Genomic DNA, 21011 nt, shown 5'->3' on the forward strand with positions numbered 1-21011 from the left:
ATGGGAGAATATACCCTGTCCAATCTCAACGGTACCGCTTCAATGCCAGGGGAGAAGCGTAGCGGCGGAGTTCACATCAGCCATGGGGCGGCGTTTATCCTCGTCCTTCTTGCTGTCTGTCTGGCCGTGTTGGTAGGGCTCGTTGTGCATCTGGTATCACCAGGTCAGGTTGTGTGCAAGTGCGAAACACCCACTGTAGCAACGCCTCCTCTCGGTCCTGAGGAGCTCCGGGCACGCTGTGTGGAGCTAGCAGGAAACGGTGATCGTAAAGTTTGTAAGTTGGGCTTCATATTTTTGGTGAAAAATAGCTTTAATCTTGAAGAGTATGAGGTCAGCTAGTAGCATTTCGTGTACAGTGGAAGCTGTCTAAACCGGCACTCATCGGGACTGAAGAAATAATCCAGTTTAGGCAACGTGCTGGATTGTAGAGCTGATGATAAATGTTCAAGCCACGGACAGGACTGAGATTTTATGCTGGTGTTGACAGCTTGCCGGATTGGTTAGATGCCGCTTTTGACAGTTTCCACTGTATTTCTAAGAATATAGAAATATTTGCTGAAAAATTTATCTTGTAAAAGTTGTTGTTCAATCGCTTTTGTGTTTTTCGTATTTTTCTGGAAACTGAAAACATAACATATTGTAGGCGTTAATATTTGCATGACTTCAATCAGGCGACGCATGCGCAGAGAAAACAACAGCACCAGTAACAGAGATAACATCACCAGCAACAGAGATAACATCACCAGCAACAACGACTACAACACCAGCCCCAGTCATCAACTACCGCCTCCCAACAGCTATCAAACCTTTCCACTACGTCCTTGAACTGCAACCTGAGATATACAGCGACAACTCGTCTCTGTTTACCTTTAGCGGGACAGTTTCTATTGTCATCAACGTAACGCAAGCAACGTCTAACGTAACCTTGCACAAGAAAGATCTGATGATTAATAATGACTCTTTATCCCTGAGACCTACTGACAACCTAAGCGATAGGGGCCCATCTATTGTCAGCGCAAGCTATGATGAGGTCAGGGAATTTTACGTCCTTCACCTTGATAATGACCTTCAACCCGGAAGATCATATGCAGTCGAGATGAGTTTTCACGCCAAAATGAGAACCGACGGGGAGGGTCTGTATCTGAGTTCTTACAAGACGGATTCGAATGAAACCATGTAAGAAAGAAATGCTAAACTGAAATCCCTGTCAGTTTATTTGCCAAACAAAGCTTCCTAAGAGTGTAAAGTGCCGTGAATATAAGTACATAAATGTACAATAGGTGCACATTAATAAAGATTTCAAAATTCGAGTCAATATTAAAAATATGCAAAAATAGGAAATTGTTATGTAATACATTTGGCTTTCTTGTGATCTCATGTTGTGGTCTGACATAATAGTACTTCGTAGAACCTGGTTTATATCACTTGTTTATCATTCAGATACCTAGTAACCACCCAGTTCGAGGCACCTCATGCGAGGAAAGCGTTCCCGTGTTTTGATGAACCGGCTCTGAAGGCGACCTTTGACATTACCTTGGTTAGGAAGACGACCACTGGCCGAAATTACCGGACACTAGCTAATACAGAGGTCGTGTCCAGTGAGATCAGGTGAGTGCGCATAGCGACGAGCTACCGGACACTGGCTAATACTGAAGCTGTGTCCAATGAGATCAAGTGAAGGGGGTATAGTGAAGTACTCAAAGACCACTTCATACAGCGCGTCTGGTTAGACCAAGTGAAGTGGTATTCCTCAATCATCTATCTACTAATTATTTTGTAAAGAGAACATCATGAACACAATGATTTATACAACATCAGTTCGCATTTGTAATTCTAGAATCTAGAAAGACTGTTCAAGCCATCCTCCTAATGTTAGGGAGATAGTTGACGACATTAGCTGACTCTCCCTTCTTGCCGAATTAGATCTGGATTGTATTTTGGCATCGATTCTGTGCATAGTCCGGTGAAAATCTAGTAACGAAGTCGACATCCATGGTGATTGTTAAAAAGATTTCAGTCGACTGCAGGATTTGCAGTGGTATCTCCCTTCCTTCGGGAAATTACATAGTTTGTTGTGGCAAATAACAGTCGGGTTAGTTTTTCCATGTTTTCCATTACAGGGGCAACTATACGGCTGATATATTTGCAACGACGCCAGTAATGTCCACATACCTCCTCGCCTTCATCATTTGTGACTTCGAGCAGCTGGAAAACACCACCTCAAATATAACGGTACGATCATGCCATTTTGTGTGAAACCCGTGAAGGTCCGGGTTGTTTTCACATGCTTGTCGTGCAAGGCGAGTAACGGGATCGGGTGATCAGGCTTGAATCCCGATTGTGCAGATCAGTGATCATGATGTTAATCAGAGGATCATCTGGTCCAGATTCGATTATTTACAAACCGTTGGAATACTGCTGACGTTGAACAACAAATCAACCAATTAACGTTTTGCACAAGGTTTAGTCTTCTTTCAGAAGTACATTGTTCTCCAAAGAGTCGCTGGGGTTTAAATAGGTATGCCCCGTCAGTGTGTTGTGATGAGTGTTTTGTAGTAAACATGTTCAGTGTGAATGAGTGAGTGAGTTTAGTTTTACGCCGCACACAGCAATATTCCAGCTATATGAGAGCGGTCTGTAAATAACCGAGTCTGGACCAGACAATCCCGTGAGCATCGATTGGAACAACATGAGCGTCGATCTGCGCAATTTGGAACAGATGACATGTATTAACCAAGTCAGCAAGCGTGACCACCCGATCCCGTTAGTCGCCTCTTACGACAAGCATGGTAGCATTTATGGCAAGCATTGGTTGCTGAAGGCCTATTCTACCCCGGGACCTTCACGGGTTAAACCTGTTCAGAGTAAGGTATCCAGCATTTGAGTATCACTCGTAGCCCCGCTTTAAGAGTTTGTGAAGACGATGTTTAGAGAGAACCGCCCTTGCGACCACCTTTGAAAACGACCGGAAGGCTGCATCATCTTGCCTGACACGTGTAAAGAGAAAAACAGAAAAACACAGTTTTTCTCTCTCTACATATATATTTGAATTTAGACATAGGGTTTCTATGTAAATATGGCGTACACAGGCTGGGAACATGACAACGCATTCAAGCAAAGGAGGGAGTAGTTGTTTAGCAACTGACTGCTCAAAAACCTGTCCCGTGTCCTATAGAACTGATCGTGTTATTGCTGGGTATATATAGATCCATGTGTCAGGTCCCCGTTCATCCCACCTCGTTCTGTCTGTAAGAATCTAAGGACAAATGATGGGTGGTGGGGTAGCCGTGTGTTTAAAATGTTCGCTCGCCATAAACGACGTGATTTCGATTCCCACATGGGCACAATGTGTGAAGCCCATTTCTAATGTATCCTGTGATATTAATGGAATATTGCTATATTGATATATTGCTATACTCATTCAAGGAAAAAATGGGACGGTGGGGAAGCCTATAGCTTGCGGTCAAACGTTTCTTTGTCACACCGAAGATCCGGGTTCGGTTCCCACATTGGGTACAATATGTGAAGCCCATTTCCGATATCTCTTGTCGTGATATGTTTGGATAAAGGCTAACAGAGGGGTAGAACCTTTCACTCACTCACTCACTCACTCATGGGTAGGTCTTATCTCTGGTACAGATCTGATTTGCAGAATCCATTTCACACTCATGCACGAACTCGCATACAGAACGTAACCAAAATTAACTGACATTGTAAACCAAAAGTCACAGTGTTCTGTAATCTGATTGGTTGAAAAACATCATCAGATGGGATTTGATTCCCGGAAATTGCAAGACTGGTCACTGCGTATTGACACGTAGAAACATCGCAAGCAATTGTCTCATTCACAGTGGTGACGTCATTCAAATCACATATATTGTGACGTAAAGTTAGAAAGACGTCACAAATGAGCAGCTCCAGATGTTACCATGGGAACCAACTGAAACGGCCAGCTGATGACACTTCACTGCTGTACCCGTACTCGATGTAAACGAGTGCAGACAGCAAAACCCTTTGGTTTATGTCGATAACCATCACGTGTTGGCCAATTTCCGGGTGTTATTGACTATTTTGAAGCACGGGAATATTCCATTTGTCGCTGTCGGCTCCAAATGTATTCCCGAGCTCAAATACTCAATAACACCCGGAAATTGGCCAACACGTGATGGTTATCGACATTGTCTCCTAAATCACGGCGATAATGATGATGATGATGATGATGATGATGATGATGATGATACCATAAACACTAAACGTGATAAAAAGTATGGATAATTGTGAAGAATACTAGTACTGCTATGTCGTACTTGCAAGCAGCAATAGGAGCGAGAGAGATGATGGTGACCATGGCGACGTGAATGATGATGTGATTATTGACTTGTTGATGATGATGATGCATTCTATGCCGTTGCAGTACCGGACGCTGGCACGTCCAAACGCCATACAGCACGCCGTTCGAGCCCAGAGGTATGGTATGGATTTCTTCGACTGGTTCGAGGAGACCTTCGACCCTGACTATCCCATGCCCAAACTTGGTATGTAGACGAGTTTATGATGCCATGCATACCCTTACGATACAATTAGCAATGGTTTCCGTTAGGAAACAATAAGTAAGCCTTTAGTGTAGATTTTCGAAATGCGCTGGTAATGTTGTAACAATTCAAATATATTTAGTCGTTGTTTTAAAACAACATCGTGAGCTTTAATACTGCTGAAACAAAGTGTGTGAGTGAGTGAGTTTAGTTTTACGCCGCTTTTAGCAATATCCCAGCAATATCACGGCGGGGGACACCAGAAAATGGGCTTCACATATTGTACCCATGTGGGGAATCGAACCCGGTTCTTCGGCGTGACGAGCGAACGCTTTAACCACGAGGCTACCCCACCGCCCCCTGAAACAAAGACATAAGTATGATATATTAAGACATGATCTCAAAACACCAGAATGGCATGTTATTGTTTTCGGCCATTAGCTTGATGGGGGAAAATCATGTTTTTTGAGACAAAAACACATTTTCTCGCGTTGAGAAAGTGGTATCCCCATATTGGCAGTCAGAAATGGCTTTTTAATTGACAGTAATTCTACTAACTATTTGATTTTAATTCAGTAAGTAAAGTTCATTTTGATAAATTTCGTTTGTACCCCTGACAGTTAACGAAAATAGGCCAATTATGTGTGTGTCTTTGTGCGTTGCGTGTGTTGTTGGATTTTTGTTTCTGCATGAGTGTGTATGTACTCATAGTCGAGGATTCTATGAGGGTTTTACTTACAAAAGTATATATTTCATACCCCCCCCCCCCTACCACACACACACACACAAACAAACGTATCCAATGCTGGTTGTGGAAACTGGGTGATATTCCCCAGTATGTAACATTACAAAATGTATGATACATATACGTGTGTTTTAAAGGCCTATAAAAATAATAGCGTCTGTGTAGACAACATCGCCATCCCCGACTTTGTGTCCGGTGCCATGGAGAACTGGGGCCTCATCACCTATAGGGAAAACCTTCTTTACGAGGAGGGTGTGTCAACAGCGTCTCAAGACAGCTGGATTGCCGAGGTGATCTCGCACGAGATAGCTCATCAGGTAAGACATGGTTAAACGTGTTCCAATGATTGGTTACACAACATCTCGGAGCGTTTAGCCAATTTGCCCCAAAATAATTGTTTACAAATCTGTTCCACATTCGGTAAAAGGTGCGCGTGCGCATTGTCTTCACCGTGGATAACACTGACAGTTTCCGTTTGAAAATGTTTGATGGAAAGTATTATAAAATACTTTGCTACACTAATTTACCCTTGAAGAAAAAGAAGCTCTATGGATAGTCAACTTCTTTATGTGTCGGCCTTTGTATCCGAGAACTTGGTTTGCCCTCTTCCTCTACAACTTCTAATGTCCATTCAAAGCAGGTTAAACTCAACATTTGTTAAGAAAGGAAAAAAACCTTACAGTTTCCTTTTAATTTCTGGGACGGATTGTCTTTGATAAAATGACTACAAGTGTTGCTTTCGAGAAAACACCGTCTCAAATACCCTCAGAAAAAATTCTCTTCGGTGTAAAGAAATAAACTTTCTTGGAATTTCAGACAGACGAAGACAGGTTATCTTATATACAAACCCTCCATTTTCTCTTTAACTGGCAAGAGTTCAATAAAATCGAAGTAAATGTCAGAATGTCGGGCACTTAACCACAGTTGATTTACAGCCATGGCGCCAGACAAGTTCTCTGTAGGGTGTGGGATATAGGTCGTCTGTGTTGGGATGTCAACGAATTATGAGATGGTGAGAGAAACAAAAACAGGAACGCGAGAAAATTCAAGCGTCCTTTGAATATTTTCCAGATTTATCACCAGCTTTGAATAGCGCTGTGGGAGCAAATATGAGAAAAAATGTGGGAACAGTGTAATGAAGTCGTGTTCCCTAATTTGTTTCTCTCAGTATATTTGAAATTTTGTGCACTTATCGATGATAGTATATTTCTTACCCTATATCCCTTACATATTTTTACACGATTTGAGAGTATATACTCTATCTTTTTATAGGGCTTTATGTAGCATGTATCATGTACATCATCAAGACCCAGAGTGAGTGAGTAGCGGTGTACGCCACGAGTCCAGCAATATGACTGGCGGAGTGTGTGTGTGTGTGTGCGCGCGCGAGCGTGCGTGTGTGCGTGTGTTTGTTGGGAGGATTTAACATGAGAAATGGTCATCACAGATTGGACCTATGATTAAAGCCCGTATTTGGGTGTGATTAGGGTACGCTTTAACCACTAGGCCAACAAAAACATTTCCCAGACACACACAGAAAGCACGATATCAGTCATATCAGCAGGCATATATAAATATATAAAAGTGATTGAGTGAGTATGGTTTTAAGCCGCTTTAGCAATTTTCCAGCAGCAACAAGGCGGGCAAGAATATTAGCGATAACACCTCTGAGGTTTTAGATGTTACGTTTTCTTTGATAGTATCATTCCAAACTGTCTTTCCCAGAAGGTATTGTTTGGATGAGAACAAGCGATATTTCCTTGAAGACATCGACGTAGTGACATTGTCTCGTCATGCTGTGACGTCATCAGCTATATGAGGTCAGAGTGAAATATTGCAAAATTCCAGCTATACAACAATAAATCGGCGAGGTGAGAAAAGCAAGTGATCGACATTATAAACGGATTCCCACGCATCTTGAGTACAATGACATGCAGCCAACAGACAACACAGTCACCACATCTGATCACTGATTCATAAAGTCTCATCAAACTGAATGAGAACGGGAGTAAATAAAACTTCGTACAAACACTATCGCCTTCTATTTAACCCCTAACGTTACACAGCATATTCATGGTTTATGTGAGGCTGAAGTCATTAGGAGTTAACGTGACTGGCCATAAATTGCTTTAACCTGTCAATATCACGTTGAACATTTCATTTGACAACTGCATATATCGTCAGACAAGTTCAAGACACGATGGGGACAGGCGATAAAAACAGTATCAGGTGTGACGTCTAGCGTTCGACTTTAAGCCCGGACGGTGTCATTAAAATTATTTCGAAGTCTGGAAGTGACTTATAAATCGACAGTAATCTGAGATATATATCATATGTAGTCAGCAATATTCTTCTCTTTCGAGAATGCTCCTTTGCAAATAATGAACTGGCCTAGCGACATGTTAATCCACACAGAGAAAAAAAATGTAGAAGCACGTGCATCACAAATTGGGCATCACACAGCTTTCCCTGAGTGAACGATCGTGTACCCATCAATACCTGCGATAAAATCTTGAAATAAAGAGATAGATAAACATTTGTTTCTGATCATGGACATGTGCATCTTTTAGAAACAAAACTCTAACAAACCCTGCTTCTCAACACCCCAGAAAACCCCAGAAGAAATAATAAAAAAAGTATTTAAATATAAATAACAGAACATATAGGAACAATATTTGAATGAATAAACAATACAGAGTGATAAGGCAGAATGTCTCGAGTTTCTTCCTGTAGTGTGCATACAAATTACTGTCTGAATGTTGCAATAACTGACCATTGGCTGATACGGTAAAGTACGTGGTATTCTTTCATGTAATATACTAGAATATTACTGTCTGAATATACAGTAACTTACCATTGGCCGGTAGAGTAAAGTACATCGTGTCTCTCCATATAGCGTACAAGAATGTTACTGCCTGAATGTTGCAATAACTTACCATTGGCTAGTGCGGTATAGTGCATCGTGTCGTCTTTGTGCTACAGTGGTTCGGCAACATTGTGTCACCGAAGTGGTGGTGGTGGCTCTGGCTGAACGAGTCCTTCGCCTCCTTCTTTGACTTCTTTGCGGTGGGAACACTCTATCCAGAGAGGAGGTCGGTGAGTTTCTAAACAACAAATTCCAGTTGTGACACTTTAGGATTTAAGGTAAGAATATTACCCTTATGCAGATCGTAAAGGGAATCTGAAACTGAAATGGTTGACTCACGTGTTTGTATCTCTAGATCTGTTACGAAGATCAATGCTAAGATAAGATAAGATAAGATAATCCTTTATTATTCCAACGGAAATTTGTTGCACATTGTATAAGTTAACATATTAAAAATACAAATAGCAATTAGGTAGGAACACAGACAGTGACAATACACAGCTATATAAATAAGATATGAATTATTAAAATACACACAGTATGTAAGTGCGGAAACAACGTTAGAAGAAAAACGTTATGAGGCCTGCTCGTTGTAAAATTTGATACTAGTTGGTATGAAAGACTTACGGGCCCGCTTGGATTTGAATAACGGCAAGCGGAGACGACGTCCAGAAGGCAAAAATTCAAATATATAATGTAGGCAATGGTCGGAATCATTCATATTTTTTTTCACTTTTTTAAGTACTTGCCGTTCGGAAAATACACTAAGAGGTTCTAAAGGAATTCCAGATGCTGGGCTTGTGGGTCACTGGACTGTGTTGTTGTTATAATCTAGGAAACAATAAATATAATCTCCAGGATCATCTGAGCCCTCTCTGTTGCATATTACCTTTGATCTGTAAAACATAATAATCCCTGATTCAGGGTTATGATTTGTCGTCAGTAACACATGCTTGTCATGAAAGGCGATAAACGGAATCGGGTGGTCATGCGTGCTGACTTTGCTCAACCCATATCCCATTTACATAGAGCGATGTTCATGCTGTTGATCAGTGGATTGTCTGATTCAGACTCGTTTTTATCACAGACTGTCGTCACACAACAGAAATATTGCTGACTGCTACGTTAAACACAAAAGAAACGAAACCTACAATTTTGTTGAGTGTGATTAGAAACAAACAAGCACATAAACACACACACAAACAAAGAAAACAACACAAAAACAACAAAAACACATACAAAACCAAAAACCAAAAACCAAAAAAATAAACAAAACAAAACTAAATAACAAAATTTAAAAATATCAAAACAAAAAGCAAAAACAAAACAGAAACAAAAGAAAAGCCAACAAAATCAAGTTCCTCTTTTCAGACGGAGCAGTTTATAGTGCAGTCGATGCATGCTGCGATGTTTGTAGACGGTGTGCAGACGTCGCACCCTATGACGAACGACGTCGAGAGTAACGCTGAAGTGGAGGATTCTTTTGACACAATTACTTACACCAAGGTAAGTTGGACTTAGCAGGATGGGGCGGGTGTAAACTACCGTGCCAGATACATCGAACGCTACCTTTCGTCCGTTATATCCGCTGTTCGTTATACGATGTTATACGGCTTAAATACACAACATGTAGCCAGATTCCTCACCGCCATTTCGACACCGAACTTTGGATGAGCCAAGTGTGAGGTTTTGTGTCGAAAAAAAAAATAGTATTATCATTTCGACGCTCACAAACACAAGCAGCTCTCTGTTTGAATTGAGCTGTACTTATGTCTTGTGTCGAGAATAGAGAATTGATTTCGAGACGGTCATTTCAACCTTAGAACCTAATCTGGCACAAACAGCTCTCTGTTTGAGCTGTACTTATGTCTTGTGTCGAGAATAGAGCATTGACTTCAAGACGGTCATTTCAACCTTAGAACCTAATCTGGCACAAACAGCTCTCTGTTTGAGCTGTACTTATGTCTTGTGTCGAGAATAGAGCATTGACTTCAAGACGGTCATTTCAACCTTAGAACCTAATCTGGCACAAACAGCTCTCTGTTTGAGCTGTACTTATGTCTTGTGTCGAGAATAGAGCATTGACTTCAAGACGGTCATTTCAACCGTCCACTTAATCTGACGCATACAGCTCATTCAGTGTTAAAGAATGGGAGTTAAGGTTAACCTTAGTTAAGGTTGCTTTGTGAAAGGAGTCCCTGAACTGCTAATGGATTAAATCCTAACTTGATTCTCTATTTTGCGCAAGACATTGTGATTAACCGTGAACACTAAAAGAACTAAATTGTAATATTTAGATAATCTCAGGAAACAATAAATATATATTTTGTGCATGATTCAGCTTTTGAAAATTTAAAGGGGTTTAATCTTTAATGATATGAAATGATAATCACAGCCAATCAAGACAGTCAAAATACGCACAACGAACTAAAACGACTTAATAACTGTCTTCACTGATGATGAAAAATGTAATTTTTTCTACAATTTGTAGGGAGCGTGTGTGGTTCGAATGATGCACTTCACCATGGGACATGACCTGTTCATCAGAGGGCTCAATGTAAGTACGGTTTCATATATACTCTTCAAAAAAGAAGGGGATAATGAACTTTCAATTTGGATAGGAAGTGTAAACGTTACCAAACGTTTCAAGAACGCACCACCATTTTCCTCTGTTACCACCCCTAAACACAAAGCATGATATGCGCGTGCACAACGCAGCAGCCCCATACACGTGCATGGGGTCCCATTCTTGATTTTGAATTTTTTCAAGAAGGTCGAGAAACCACTTAGAACATAAATTTTGACACTCATCCTGCACCACACAGTTGTTAGAGTTTGTTTCTAGTCGTTTGTTTTAAAATAGAAATCGTATACATACGAGCGACTACATTCCCAATAACAATAGTTGTAAGGAAGTGCAAATGTTGATGCACTCTCATAATATTCAACAATATCATGTCAACGTTCATTGACGCCGATAAATCTCCAGCTGAATTTTCAGAAGGAAATCAAGATTAAAAAGTACATATACGTTACAATATATGAGATGCATTATTCGCGTTTAGTCACTAACTTGCTCACAGATTGGTGATCTTTTGAAGATGAAAAATATCTCATTTTTTCACACATGCATCAATGCTTCAGGGTATGTGTTAGATCGGATTGGTAACATAATACACCGAACACACGGAAAAAGTGCAGGAAAATCTAGAGCAAATAGGTCCAAGTTTGTTTTTCAAAAATCTGATAATAATTAATGTTTCAGCTGTATCTGAAGAGACATCAGTACGGAGTTGCAGAGCATAAAGACCTGTTCAACGCTCTGACAGAGGTACGTCAATCTTTGGAATTGCTTTGTGATCACTGTACATCCTTTGTCGTTTTGTCCACATCAGGAAACTCACCAGAATACATACTGATTTATAAAACATATACAATATTTTTTTTATATACACAGCAATCTGTAGCTGAAGGCACCCCTATCAACATGACCGAGATTTTTGAACCCTGGGTCACTCAGATGAACTATCCCCTGGTCACTGTCAAGGTCACAGGTCCTGGAACCATCAACGTCCGCCAGGAACGCTACCTCAACAACATGAGTGCCAACACCACCGGAGACACCGCTCCTTTTGGGTAAATACGGCGGTGTTTTCTGTTTAGTTGTTTGTGTTCAATGCTGTTTATTCCACAATATATTGCAGTAACCAATATGATGTAAACGTGAAACTTGGAAGTAAGAAAACCCCAAGGGAGAGTCGGTTATGATAGCTTATGTTGGTCCGAGCAATGACTTTACGCCACGTTTAGCTATATTCCAGCAAATGTCACGTTGGGGGACGCTAAAAATGAGCTTCACGCATTTTACTCACCTGAGGAATCGAACTCAGGTTATTGGAGTGATGAACAGTCACCCAGCTACTCCGCCGATCATATTTGTTTTGACGTATGAAAAGTTCCATTACGTTACCATCCTAAAATTGCCGCGCTGCTTGTCAAACTGGCAGTTATTTGCATGTCAATGTGGCACGATTCGTAGTTTATAAAACAAATTTCTTGAATTTGGACTGAAGTAAATTTAGTTCCATTATGCCTTATGCCTCAAAACATTGATTACAAAACTGTCTCGTTTCCTGCTGACGCGGTTCCGCCCCATTGCGCAACTTAGTGGAGTCCATAGTTTTTAGACTAATTCATGTAACTGGATGCGTAAATATTAATTAGAATGATTTGATACATCTAAGCACTTGCATATTGCATCACTACGCTCTTTCTAACCCTTGCAACAACGACCTCTGACAAACACAAACCTAGACATCGTGCAAATAACACAACGTTGCTCTGCCGCCAGAAAAGTTTGGCGGTCTGGTATGAAATTTGATATTATATCTCTTTTTGCGTTACAGAACTACACCGATTACGCTCAAATAACACATAACAGGTGTAACCAGTGAGGCAGATGAATTGTGAATCATCTTACGACTTCTTTGAACTACTCTGAATAAGCGCAAAAAAACACTTAAAGGGTATAACCAGTGAGCTGGATGCAATGTGAATCATTTTACGACCGCATTCAAAAGGGACAGTCTGCGACGTCAGTGTTAGGGTCATTCTACCTACACCTCACCACAAAATATAAAAATATTATTATTAAAGTTTAGAATTAAAATTCATTTGTAATACGATTTTCTTATGAAGCAAGAAATTGGAATTCAGTGGAACCAGAGTTTTTTGTGATGTCTTTTTTCCACTTTCACACGTGAAAATTCGTATCGGCTGAAAGGTAGGTCATTGTCTGAATAGGTTAATGAGACTCATGTTTTGGCATGTGTAGTTGGAATAAGTGTTGAATTTGGTTTTAGCTCGAATAGTTTTGATTGCGGCCTTAGCTCGAATAGTGTTGAATACGGCCCTAAACAAAATATGAAAATCTATAGAAATTACGTCTGCCCACGATGCGCCTCCATGTCAGACTTGGTGTAAGTTTCCGAACCTATCATGTAAACTGTATTCCTGACGCGAATGCTCTATTTACAGATACAAATGGACAATCCCTATCACAATCGCCACCAGCAGTAACTACAGCAACCTCAACAAGGTGTACAGCTACAACGACATCACATGGTTGGCTACAACGGAAGAAGAGAGTAAGTAGTATCTCTTCTGAATACAGGATATCACTGCATCTGAATTTCGGAGATGTTCTCCCAAAATATTTGGGCCCATGTTCAAAATGAAATACAAACGCACACTTCAAATACGTCCCATTACGTGGTGGAGTGGGCTTCACTAAATCATCGTTAGCGTCACTCGACCCTGCGTCAGTTCGGGCTTTCCCGCGTAACTTCCGGTTGGACACTTTCATATAATATGCCTTCAAAGATCAGAACCTTTACTCTCCTGCCCGCTGCCTAAAAATGTTCATGGCATTCATCACTCTGGAGTACTTCTGCATCTAATTCAAACTGACCATATAAACTGTATGCTTCTCTCGAAGGTCTGATGTGTGTCTTTGTCACAGTAGTACATCAACACGCTACAAAGAGACGCACATCAGACAGTATTACCTAAGGGAGAAGCACTCAACGTATTTATATCACCGCTATGTTAAATGTACAAAATATCATTAATTTTCATGTTATTTTGAAGATTGCTACCGACTATATGACAAGTAAACAAAGTGGCGTTTGTCTCTCGATTGGATTGTTAAAATCAATGAACATATTCTGACATGATTAAAACTGCTCTAAAATTGTTACTTCTGTTTAAGTTGAGTGTACAAACGATTCAGTGTATAGAATAGTTATCAAAGCAATATTTTCAGGTAAAAGCGATTTCATACTTTTGTGCATATTTTGACGATTGTTTGAACACAGTAGGTAACTAATAGATTGTTAAGAACACAAATCAATATGCGTTTCTTTTTGGGGATAGCATATTTGTCTCCAGTTGTCACCCTCCTGGGCTTGGTGTCAACGTAGACGTCACTACTTACAGTGGACAAGTTGATCAATACTTCATAGGTGTTCACTACTTCCTGTGGATGTGTGGATGATCACCTCCCACGGCTGGACGTTGAGGGTTGGGCTGGTGTCCATTAACCTGACAACTGTGTAGGCGTTAGAATCAATTACATTGAAACACCAAGACATTGCCATTTACAGACCTCCTTGGTGCATACCTGTATTTTCGGATGCACAGACTTAACCTGACAACTATGTAGGCGTTTGGTCACTACTTACAGAGGGTATGTTGATCAACACTTCATGGGCTTGGACCTCCCACGGCCGGACGGTGAGGGTTGGGCAGGTGTTTAATTGTCCATTAAGCTGATGTAACCTATGTAGGCATTAGGATAAATTACATTGAAACACCAAGACATTGACATTCAATGACCTCCTGGGAGTCTACCTGTGTTTTCTGACGCACAGAATTAAGCAGCCTTGGATCTAACTACAGTACAAAGCTACACAGAAATGTAGAATATTAAATTTCCTTACCCGTAGTGTAAATTCAAGTGCAAATACACTTACTTAACAACGACAGTAGAATATATGTCGAAACGACGCCTATACAGAATAAAGAAGTTGTATTTCCTTAAAAATAGTCCTCACCCTTCAAATACATAGGCACTAAGCGAACGGGTTCTTTTATTTCGTATCTTGAAGGAAAGCGAAGGAAATATAGCCTGATGTATGACGGCATGTTACAAGTTGATGTGTGTGCTCATGTTATACTTGATGTGTGTGCTCATGTTATACTTGATGTGTGCTCATGTTATACTTGGTGTGTCTGCTCATGTTATACTTGATGTGTGTGCTCATGTTATACTTGATGTGTGTGCTCATGTTACAAGTTGATGTGTGTGCTCATGTTATACTTGATGTGTGTACTCATATTACAAGTTGATGTGTTTGCTGATGTTACAAGTTGATGTGTGTGCTCATGTTATACTTGATGTGTGTGCTCATGTTACAAGTTGATGTGTGTGCTCATGTTACAAGTCGATGTGTGTGCTTATGTTACAAGTCGATGCGTGTGCTTATGTTACAAATTGATGTGTGTACTTATGTTACAAGTTGATGTGTGTGCTCATGTTACAAGTTGATGTGTGTGCTCATGTTACAAGTCGATGTGTGTGCTTATGTTACAAGTCGATGCGTGTGCTTATGTTACAAATTGATGTGTGTACTCATGTTACAAGTTGATGTGTGTGCTCATGTTACAAGTTGATGTGTGTACTCATGTTACAAGTTGATGTGTGTGCTCATGTTATACTTGATGTGTGTGCTCATGTTACAAGTTGATGTGTGTGTGCTCATGTTACAAGTTGATGTGTGTGCTCATGTTACAAGTTTATGTGTGTGCTCATGTTACAAGTTGATGTGTGTGCTTATGTTATATTTGATGTGTGTGCTCATGTTACAAGCTGATGTAGCCGTGAAGGTCCCGGGGTAGAATAGGCCTTCAGCAACACATGCTTGCCATAAAAGGCGACTCTGGTTGTCGTAAGACGCGACTAACCTGATCGGGTGGTCATGTTTGCTGACTTGGTTGGCATATGTCATCGGTTCCCAATTGCGCAGATCGATGCTCATGTTGTTGATCACTGAATTGTCTGGTCCAGACTCGAATTATTTACAGACCGTCCCCATATAGTTGGAATATCGCTGAGTGCAGCGTAAAACTAAACTCACTCACTACAAGTTGATGTGTGTGCTCATGTTTAATGTTAATGATAAGAAACGTAAACGTCTGTGACAAACGCGCACCTGACGAATCATTAGACGAGTCCGTGACCAAGAAAATACACGTCGATATTGACGCGACAATAATTCTTATAATTCTTATAATAACAAACTACAAATACTATAATAGCAACTGAATCAAAGCATTATTTCGAAACCTTGCTGAACACGACAACGTTGCAGACGACTATGCAAAAGGAAATAGACAACGATATTTCCGTACATGATACACACTGCGACAGCTGTACGGACGGTCTATATCCTATGGACCAACGGCCTGAACCTCAAGAAATAAAACACTGTTTTAGCACGGTACATGTTGCAATTAGATCGTGTCGTCATCTAACACCTGCGTGAAGGTTAAAACATCGTATTCCAATTGCGTATATCGATGCTCATGCTGTTAATCACTGGACTGCCTGGTTCAGACTCGATTATTTAGAAACCACCGACATATAGCTAGAATATGTGCGGCATTGAATAACAGACCAACGAGACTTATGGTTAAATATCTGTTCTTCGCGGAATGTGTCGATTTCATATATTGCTCAAGCAAATAACAATTTTCAAAGGATATAATGAACTTACTGCCATCATCAAAGGTGAAGACTATAGTGTTCTGTATTAAATGCGTAAATATGTTATGTACTGAGCATACATTCCTGAAATAATCAATGTTTCAAACGTATGATTAACATACAGCCATCATCCACTTTAAGTATGATTTCGAACAAAACAATATGATGATAATGAAGTTAGTTTTCTGAAAATATATGTACCCAAAAGATACCTAACATATACATAGCATAATAGCAGGGCATGTATAACTGTTATCTCATAGAAAGCACCTGGTATTTAAAGCTTTCGTCACGTTCAAGACTCGAGTTCGATTCCCCTCTTGGGTCCTAAGTGTGAAGCTGTGTCTCCCCGCCGTGACGTTGCTGGAATATTGTTAAAAGCGACGTAAAACCAAATTCATTCACTCACCAAACATGTACATTTGCGTAGACCGCCACCATATTGCTCCAATATCGCTGAGTGCGGCGTAAACCCAAACTCACTCACTCACCTGATTTAGGGCTTGTCACTACAGAAATATGTGATGGCAGTGATGCGAAATATTCTGACAATCTGTGTATTGTAAATTGTGTCAATTTTGAAATTTTAATCAAAAGATATAGATACATACCTTTGTCATTTTGTGTCAGTCTTGTGTCCTGACCGATTTCAGGTTTATCAGTGAGGTGGTAAGTGGTAACAATTAATCTGATAAAGAACAGATATCAGTGATCAGAAATATGCTTTTGTTTTTGTAAAAAAAATCAAACCTCAGAGTAATTAATCGATTTTCTTATTTCAGAACATTCACCTAATAACCACGTGTACGAATAGCGACATTTATGATGTACCCAATATTGAAAGGGCAGGTTCAGCACTTTTGCTAACCGATGCTTTTCGTAAGAGGCAACTAAAGGGATCGGGTGGTCAGGTTCGCTGACTTAATTGACACGTGTCGTCATATCCCAATTTGTTAAATCGATGCTAATGTTATTGATCTGGCTCCGACTCGGGTCATTTGCAGACAGCCGCCAAATAGCCGGAATATTGCTTAGTGTGACTTAAAGAAAAACTAAACTCAAGTTTTGGTACACTTTCTACCACTGCATATGAAAGTCTTCTGGTTAGTCATAAACGGAACACCATTTGTTTAAAAAAAAACAAAACTTGTGGTTAATTAATACCAAGCGCTCAAAAGTTGCTAAAAGGCTGTTTGCTTCTCTCTCGCCCGCAAACGAAACTGCAGACAGGTTACGTAACTCTGTCGCCAGAGCCCTACAGTGACGTCATAGAAAGAAGGATTTTCAGTTAGATGTATACAAAATGTGTATGAATCGTCTATGAAAACAAGGGTCGTAACTCGAAAACTAAGCAAAGCAGGAGACAAAACTAAATGATACTAGTAGATTGTGAGAACATATAGCTTTCATATTTCACAACAGCTTTCGCGATTTTAGGTTTGTACAAACCTGTAAACGAAATAGTTTAAACCCTGAAATGTAGATGAATACTGCACAGACCCTCATTTCTATACCTATAATTACGTCACGGAGACGCGCCGCTCTGATTGGTTGAAATTTCGTTCGCGGCTGAGAATTGACAAAAAGGTTGATTTAAGATAATTAAAGGTCGAAATGAGTAGTTTTAATGGCGGTGTTTCATTTACAACGATGTCAGCAAGTGATTTTGTATTTGTACCCTACTAGAGTATATGTGATCTTAAAAACTTAAGTCACTCTCACTCAGTGTTGGTCGTTTGTGATCGTGTCTATCCAGAGAAGTGAAAATAACTCTTCTCAATGTATTTCTCAACAGAAGACATCAGAGACCCAATTATCCCAGACCCTTCACAGGAGAACTCGTGGGTCATCGTGAATGCACAGCAGTCCGGTTACTACAGGGTCAACTACGAGGAGAAAAACTGGATGGCTCTAATTAAACAACTAGAGACAGACCACACGGTATGGGGTGCAGTCTCTGCTCGCTGTGAACAGGAAGAATGTTTGCGGGGAGAAAGAATATTTGAAGGCTAGAACAATAGCTCAGTCAGTGCTCTAGGAATGTTTCAGAGCAAGAAGAGCATTTTGGGTCTGTAAAAATGTTTCTTAACAGGAAAGAATGTTTCATTGCTAGAAGAATGTTTTTGATCGGACAGTGTTTTTTTTTATGGTTGTACGTATGTTTCAGTCACAGAAGAATGACTTAGTACTGAAGTGACGGAAAGTATGTTTCAGGGTTGGTATGATATGTTACACCTTGACTAATGCTTCGGGGTGAAAGAAAATTTCAGAGCTGGAAAAATGTTTCATTGCCAGAAAAATGTTCAAGTGGGAAGTACTTTTCATGGAGGGAGCAATGTTTAATTGCAAACAACTACTCTTTACCCGAAAGGAGGCTGCATGGTGCAAAGGATGTTTCATTGTGAGAAGAATGTTCGTGACCTGAAAGTACGTTTCAGGACTGAAATGTTGAGCATCTTTCAGTCCTAGAAGATTGGTTCATGACTGTGAAGATGCTCCAGTGCAAATGGAAGAAGTAGATGCTTCGTTCATTTTAAAGGTTTATCCAACTAGTCCATTTCAAATCTGTTTTTATGTTTCATCTCATTTCCAGGTGTTTCCACCAACGACCCGCGGACAGATCATAAACGATGCTTGGTCACTTTTTGAGTAAGTAACGAGGGGGATATTTACTTAGGGATGTGGTACTCACTCTTTAACTGGGGGCGGGGGTAGTTTAGTGGTTAGATCATTTGCTCGTCACGCCGGGGACCCGGGTTCGATTCCCTACATGGGTACAATGTGTGAAGCTAATTTCTTGTGTCTTGTGATATTGCTAACACCAGAATAAAACTAAACTCACTCACTCCTCTATCTGGAAAGTGCAGGGTGGCATCTTAACCTGGGGTGGGGTCGTTACTCCTTATCTGGGGAGGAGGGGGGGGGGGGGGTAGGGGGCATGTAGTGTTGGCAATTGGTTAAAATATCACAACTGATAATTGGTTCATTACAACAGATCCGCCATCGAAAACAATTGCTCAGCGTCATGTATCAAATTCTGCTGTTAATGGTAGTTCTTTTGTGTGTGTAGTTTTTGAAAATTGTACAAAACGCATTTACAAATTTCACTTCTTGAAGGATGAGTAACGTGTTAGGAACATAAATTTCCATAACTTTGCCTTTATAAGATAAATTCCATCGTGACATGGAACAAGCTTGTAATGCTTATGGAATTATCTGACAAAACCAACCTTGTTAAAAATGTTGTTAAAGCACACAAGTGTTCACAAATTGTTTGTGTTCGATTATGAGAAAACATGACCGGTTGCTTGGCTGTTACAGTGATCAATCTTCGATTACTTCAATTAATCAAAACACCACTAGTGGTGAATGTTCATTTATTGCCTAATGACGGAATGGTCACTGCTAAGTCACTCGTATGTAAGGAAGGGTGGGTGCTTCAGGGATGAAAGTATGTTTCAGATCTATGAAAATGTCTCGTTGCTGGATGAAAGTTTCATCCCATATGGTGTAGGGATTGTGTCTTCATTCAATATCTGGGTAGAGGGTGTTCACTCCTTACCTCATTTTTGTTGGTTCGTTATTTTACGCCGCACTCAGCAATATTCCACATTACATGGAATCTGCAAATAATCGAGTCTGGATCAAACAGTCCAGTGATAAAAATATGAGCATCGTTCTGAGCATATGTTCTACGGGAACCGGATGACATATGTCGGAAACGTCAGCGAACCTGACCACCTGATCCCATTAGTCGCCTCTTACGACAAGCATTGGTAACTGAAGACCCAGATCGTCACGGTACCTCGGGGTGGGATGGGCACTGCTTACTGGGAATGGGATTTTAAGTTTTCCCCTGTGGATCAGATAGAATCAGATGGGTATATTGTATCTGGAGATATTATGGTCACATCTGATCTGGATGGTTGCTTGATACCTGGGAAGGAAGAGTCACCTCGTTACATTAGCCATCCCAACATTGTTCCCACATAGGGAATCGAACCCCGTGTCGTTAGCGTGATAACAATGCTGCTCACCGCCCCACTTCAGGCAGTGCATATTAGTATCTCTTCTCTTTTCTTTTAGCGCCGGCGTCCTGAAGATTGGGATTGCCCTTCGTACTTTGAATTTCCTCAAGAACGAGGTCGACTACGTATCTTGGCGTGCGTTTGCACGGCATGACAGCTTTCTCACCTCTATGCTGGAACGTACTCAATACCACGGTGCCCTTAGGGTAAGTGTTTTCGGGTACATTGCAATTTACCCCGCTGTCACTGGCAACTCATTCGGTACTTCGTGGTAATACTTCTTTGTCTTGAAAACGTTGAATCACGCTTGGTGCACGGGAATTACCGATGTTGTGCGAATGCAAATGGATGGAAGGGAGATAACTCCAATTGTGTTTTTCTTGTTTCATCTGCCAAATTTTGCGATGGCTACGAAACGATTTGCCTCGCATTCCAATAAATGAATTGTGATGACGCGTTTAGCTGTAGTCTCTGTGAATATTAAGAAGGGATTTACACCGTGGCGACTATATTA

The 21011-nt window shown here is 40.5% G+C and overlaps 1 protein-coding gene across 1 annotated transcript in view; it reads left to right on the forward strand.

Moving 5' to 3' along the window:
• LOC137259268 (aminopeptidase N-like) overlaps positions 1–21011 on the forward strand; it is a 29146-nt gene continuing 8135 nt past the window's right edge. Inside the window, exons 1-15 of the mRNA XM_067796902.1 lie at positions 1–274; positions 672–1176; positions 1441–1608; positions 2121–2232; positions 4415–4535; positions 5443–5594; positions 8260–8373; positions 9515–9649; positions 10635–10700; positions 11409–11474; positions 11601–11779; positions 13181–13290; positions 18265–18410; positions 19063–19118; positions 20556–20703. Coding sequence (XP_067653003.1) covers positions 1–274; positions 672–1176; positions 1441–1608; positions 2121–2232; positions 4415–4535; positions 5443–5594; positions 8260–8373; positions 9515–9649; positions 10635–10700; positions 11409–11474; positions 11601–11779; positions 13181–13290; positions 18265–18410; positions 19063–19118; positions 20556–20703 — 2352 coding nt within the window. The remainder of the gene's footprint in view (positions 275–671; positions 1177–1440; positions 1609–2120; positions 2233–4414; positions 4536–5442; positions 5595–8259; positions 8374–9514; positions 9650–10634; positions 10701–11408; positions 11475–11600; positions 11780–13180; positions 13291–18264; positions 18411–19062; positions 19119–20555; positions 20704–21011) is intronic.

Source organism: Haliotis asinina, chromosome 13 (assembly GCF_037392515.1).
Source record: "Haliotis asinina isolate JCU_RB_2024 chromosome 13, JCU_Hal_asi_v2, whole genome shotgun sequence".
NCBI classification, from domain to species: domain Eukaryota; kingdom Metazoa; phylum Mollusca; class Gastropoda; order Lepetellida; family Haliotidae; genus Haliotis; species Haliotis asinina.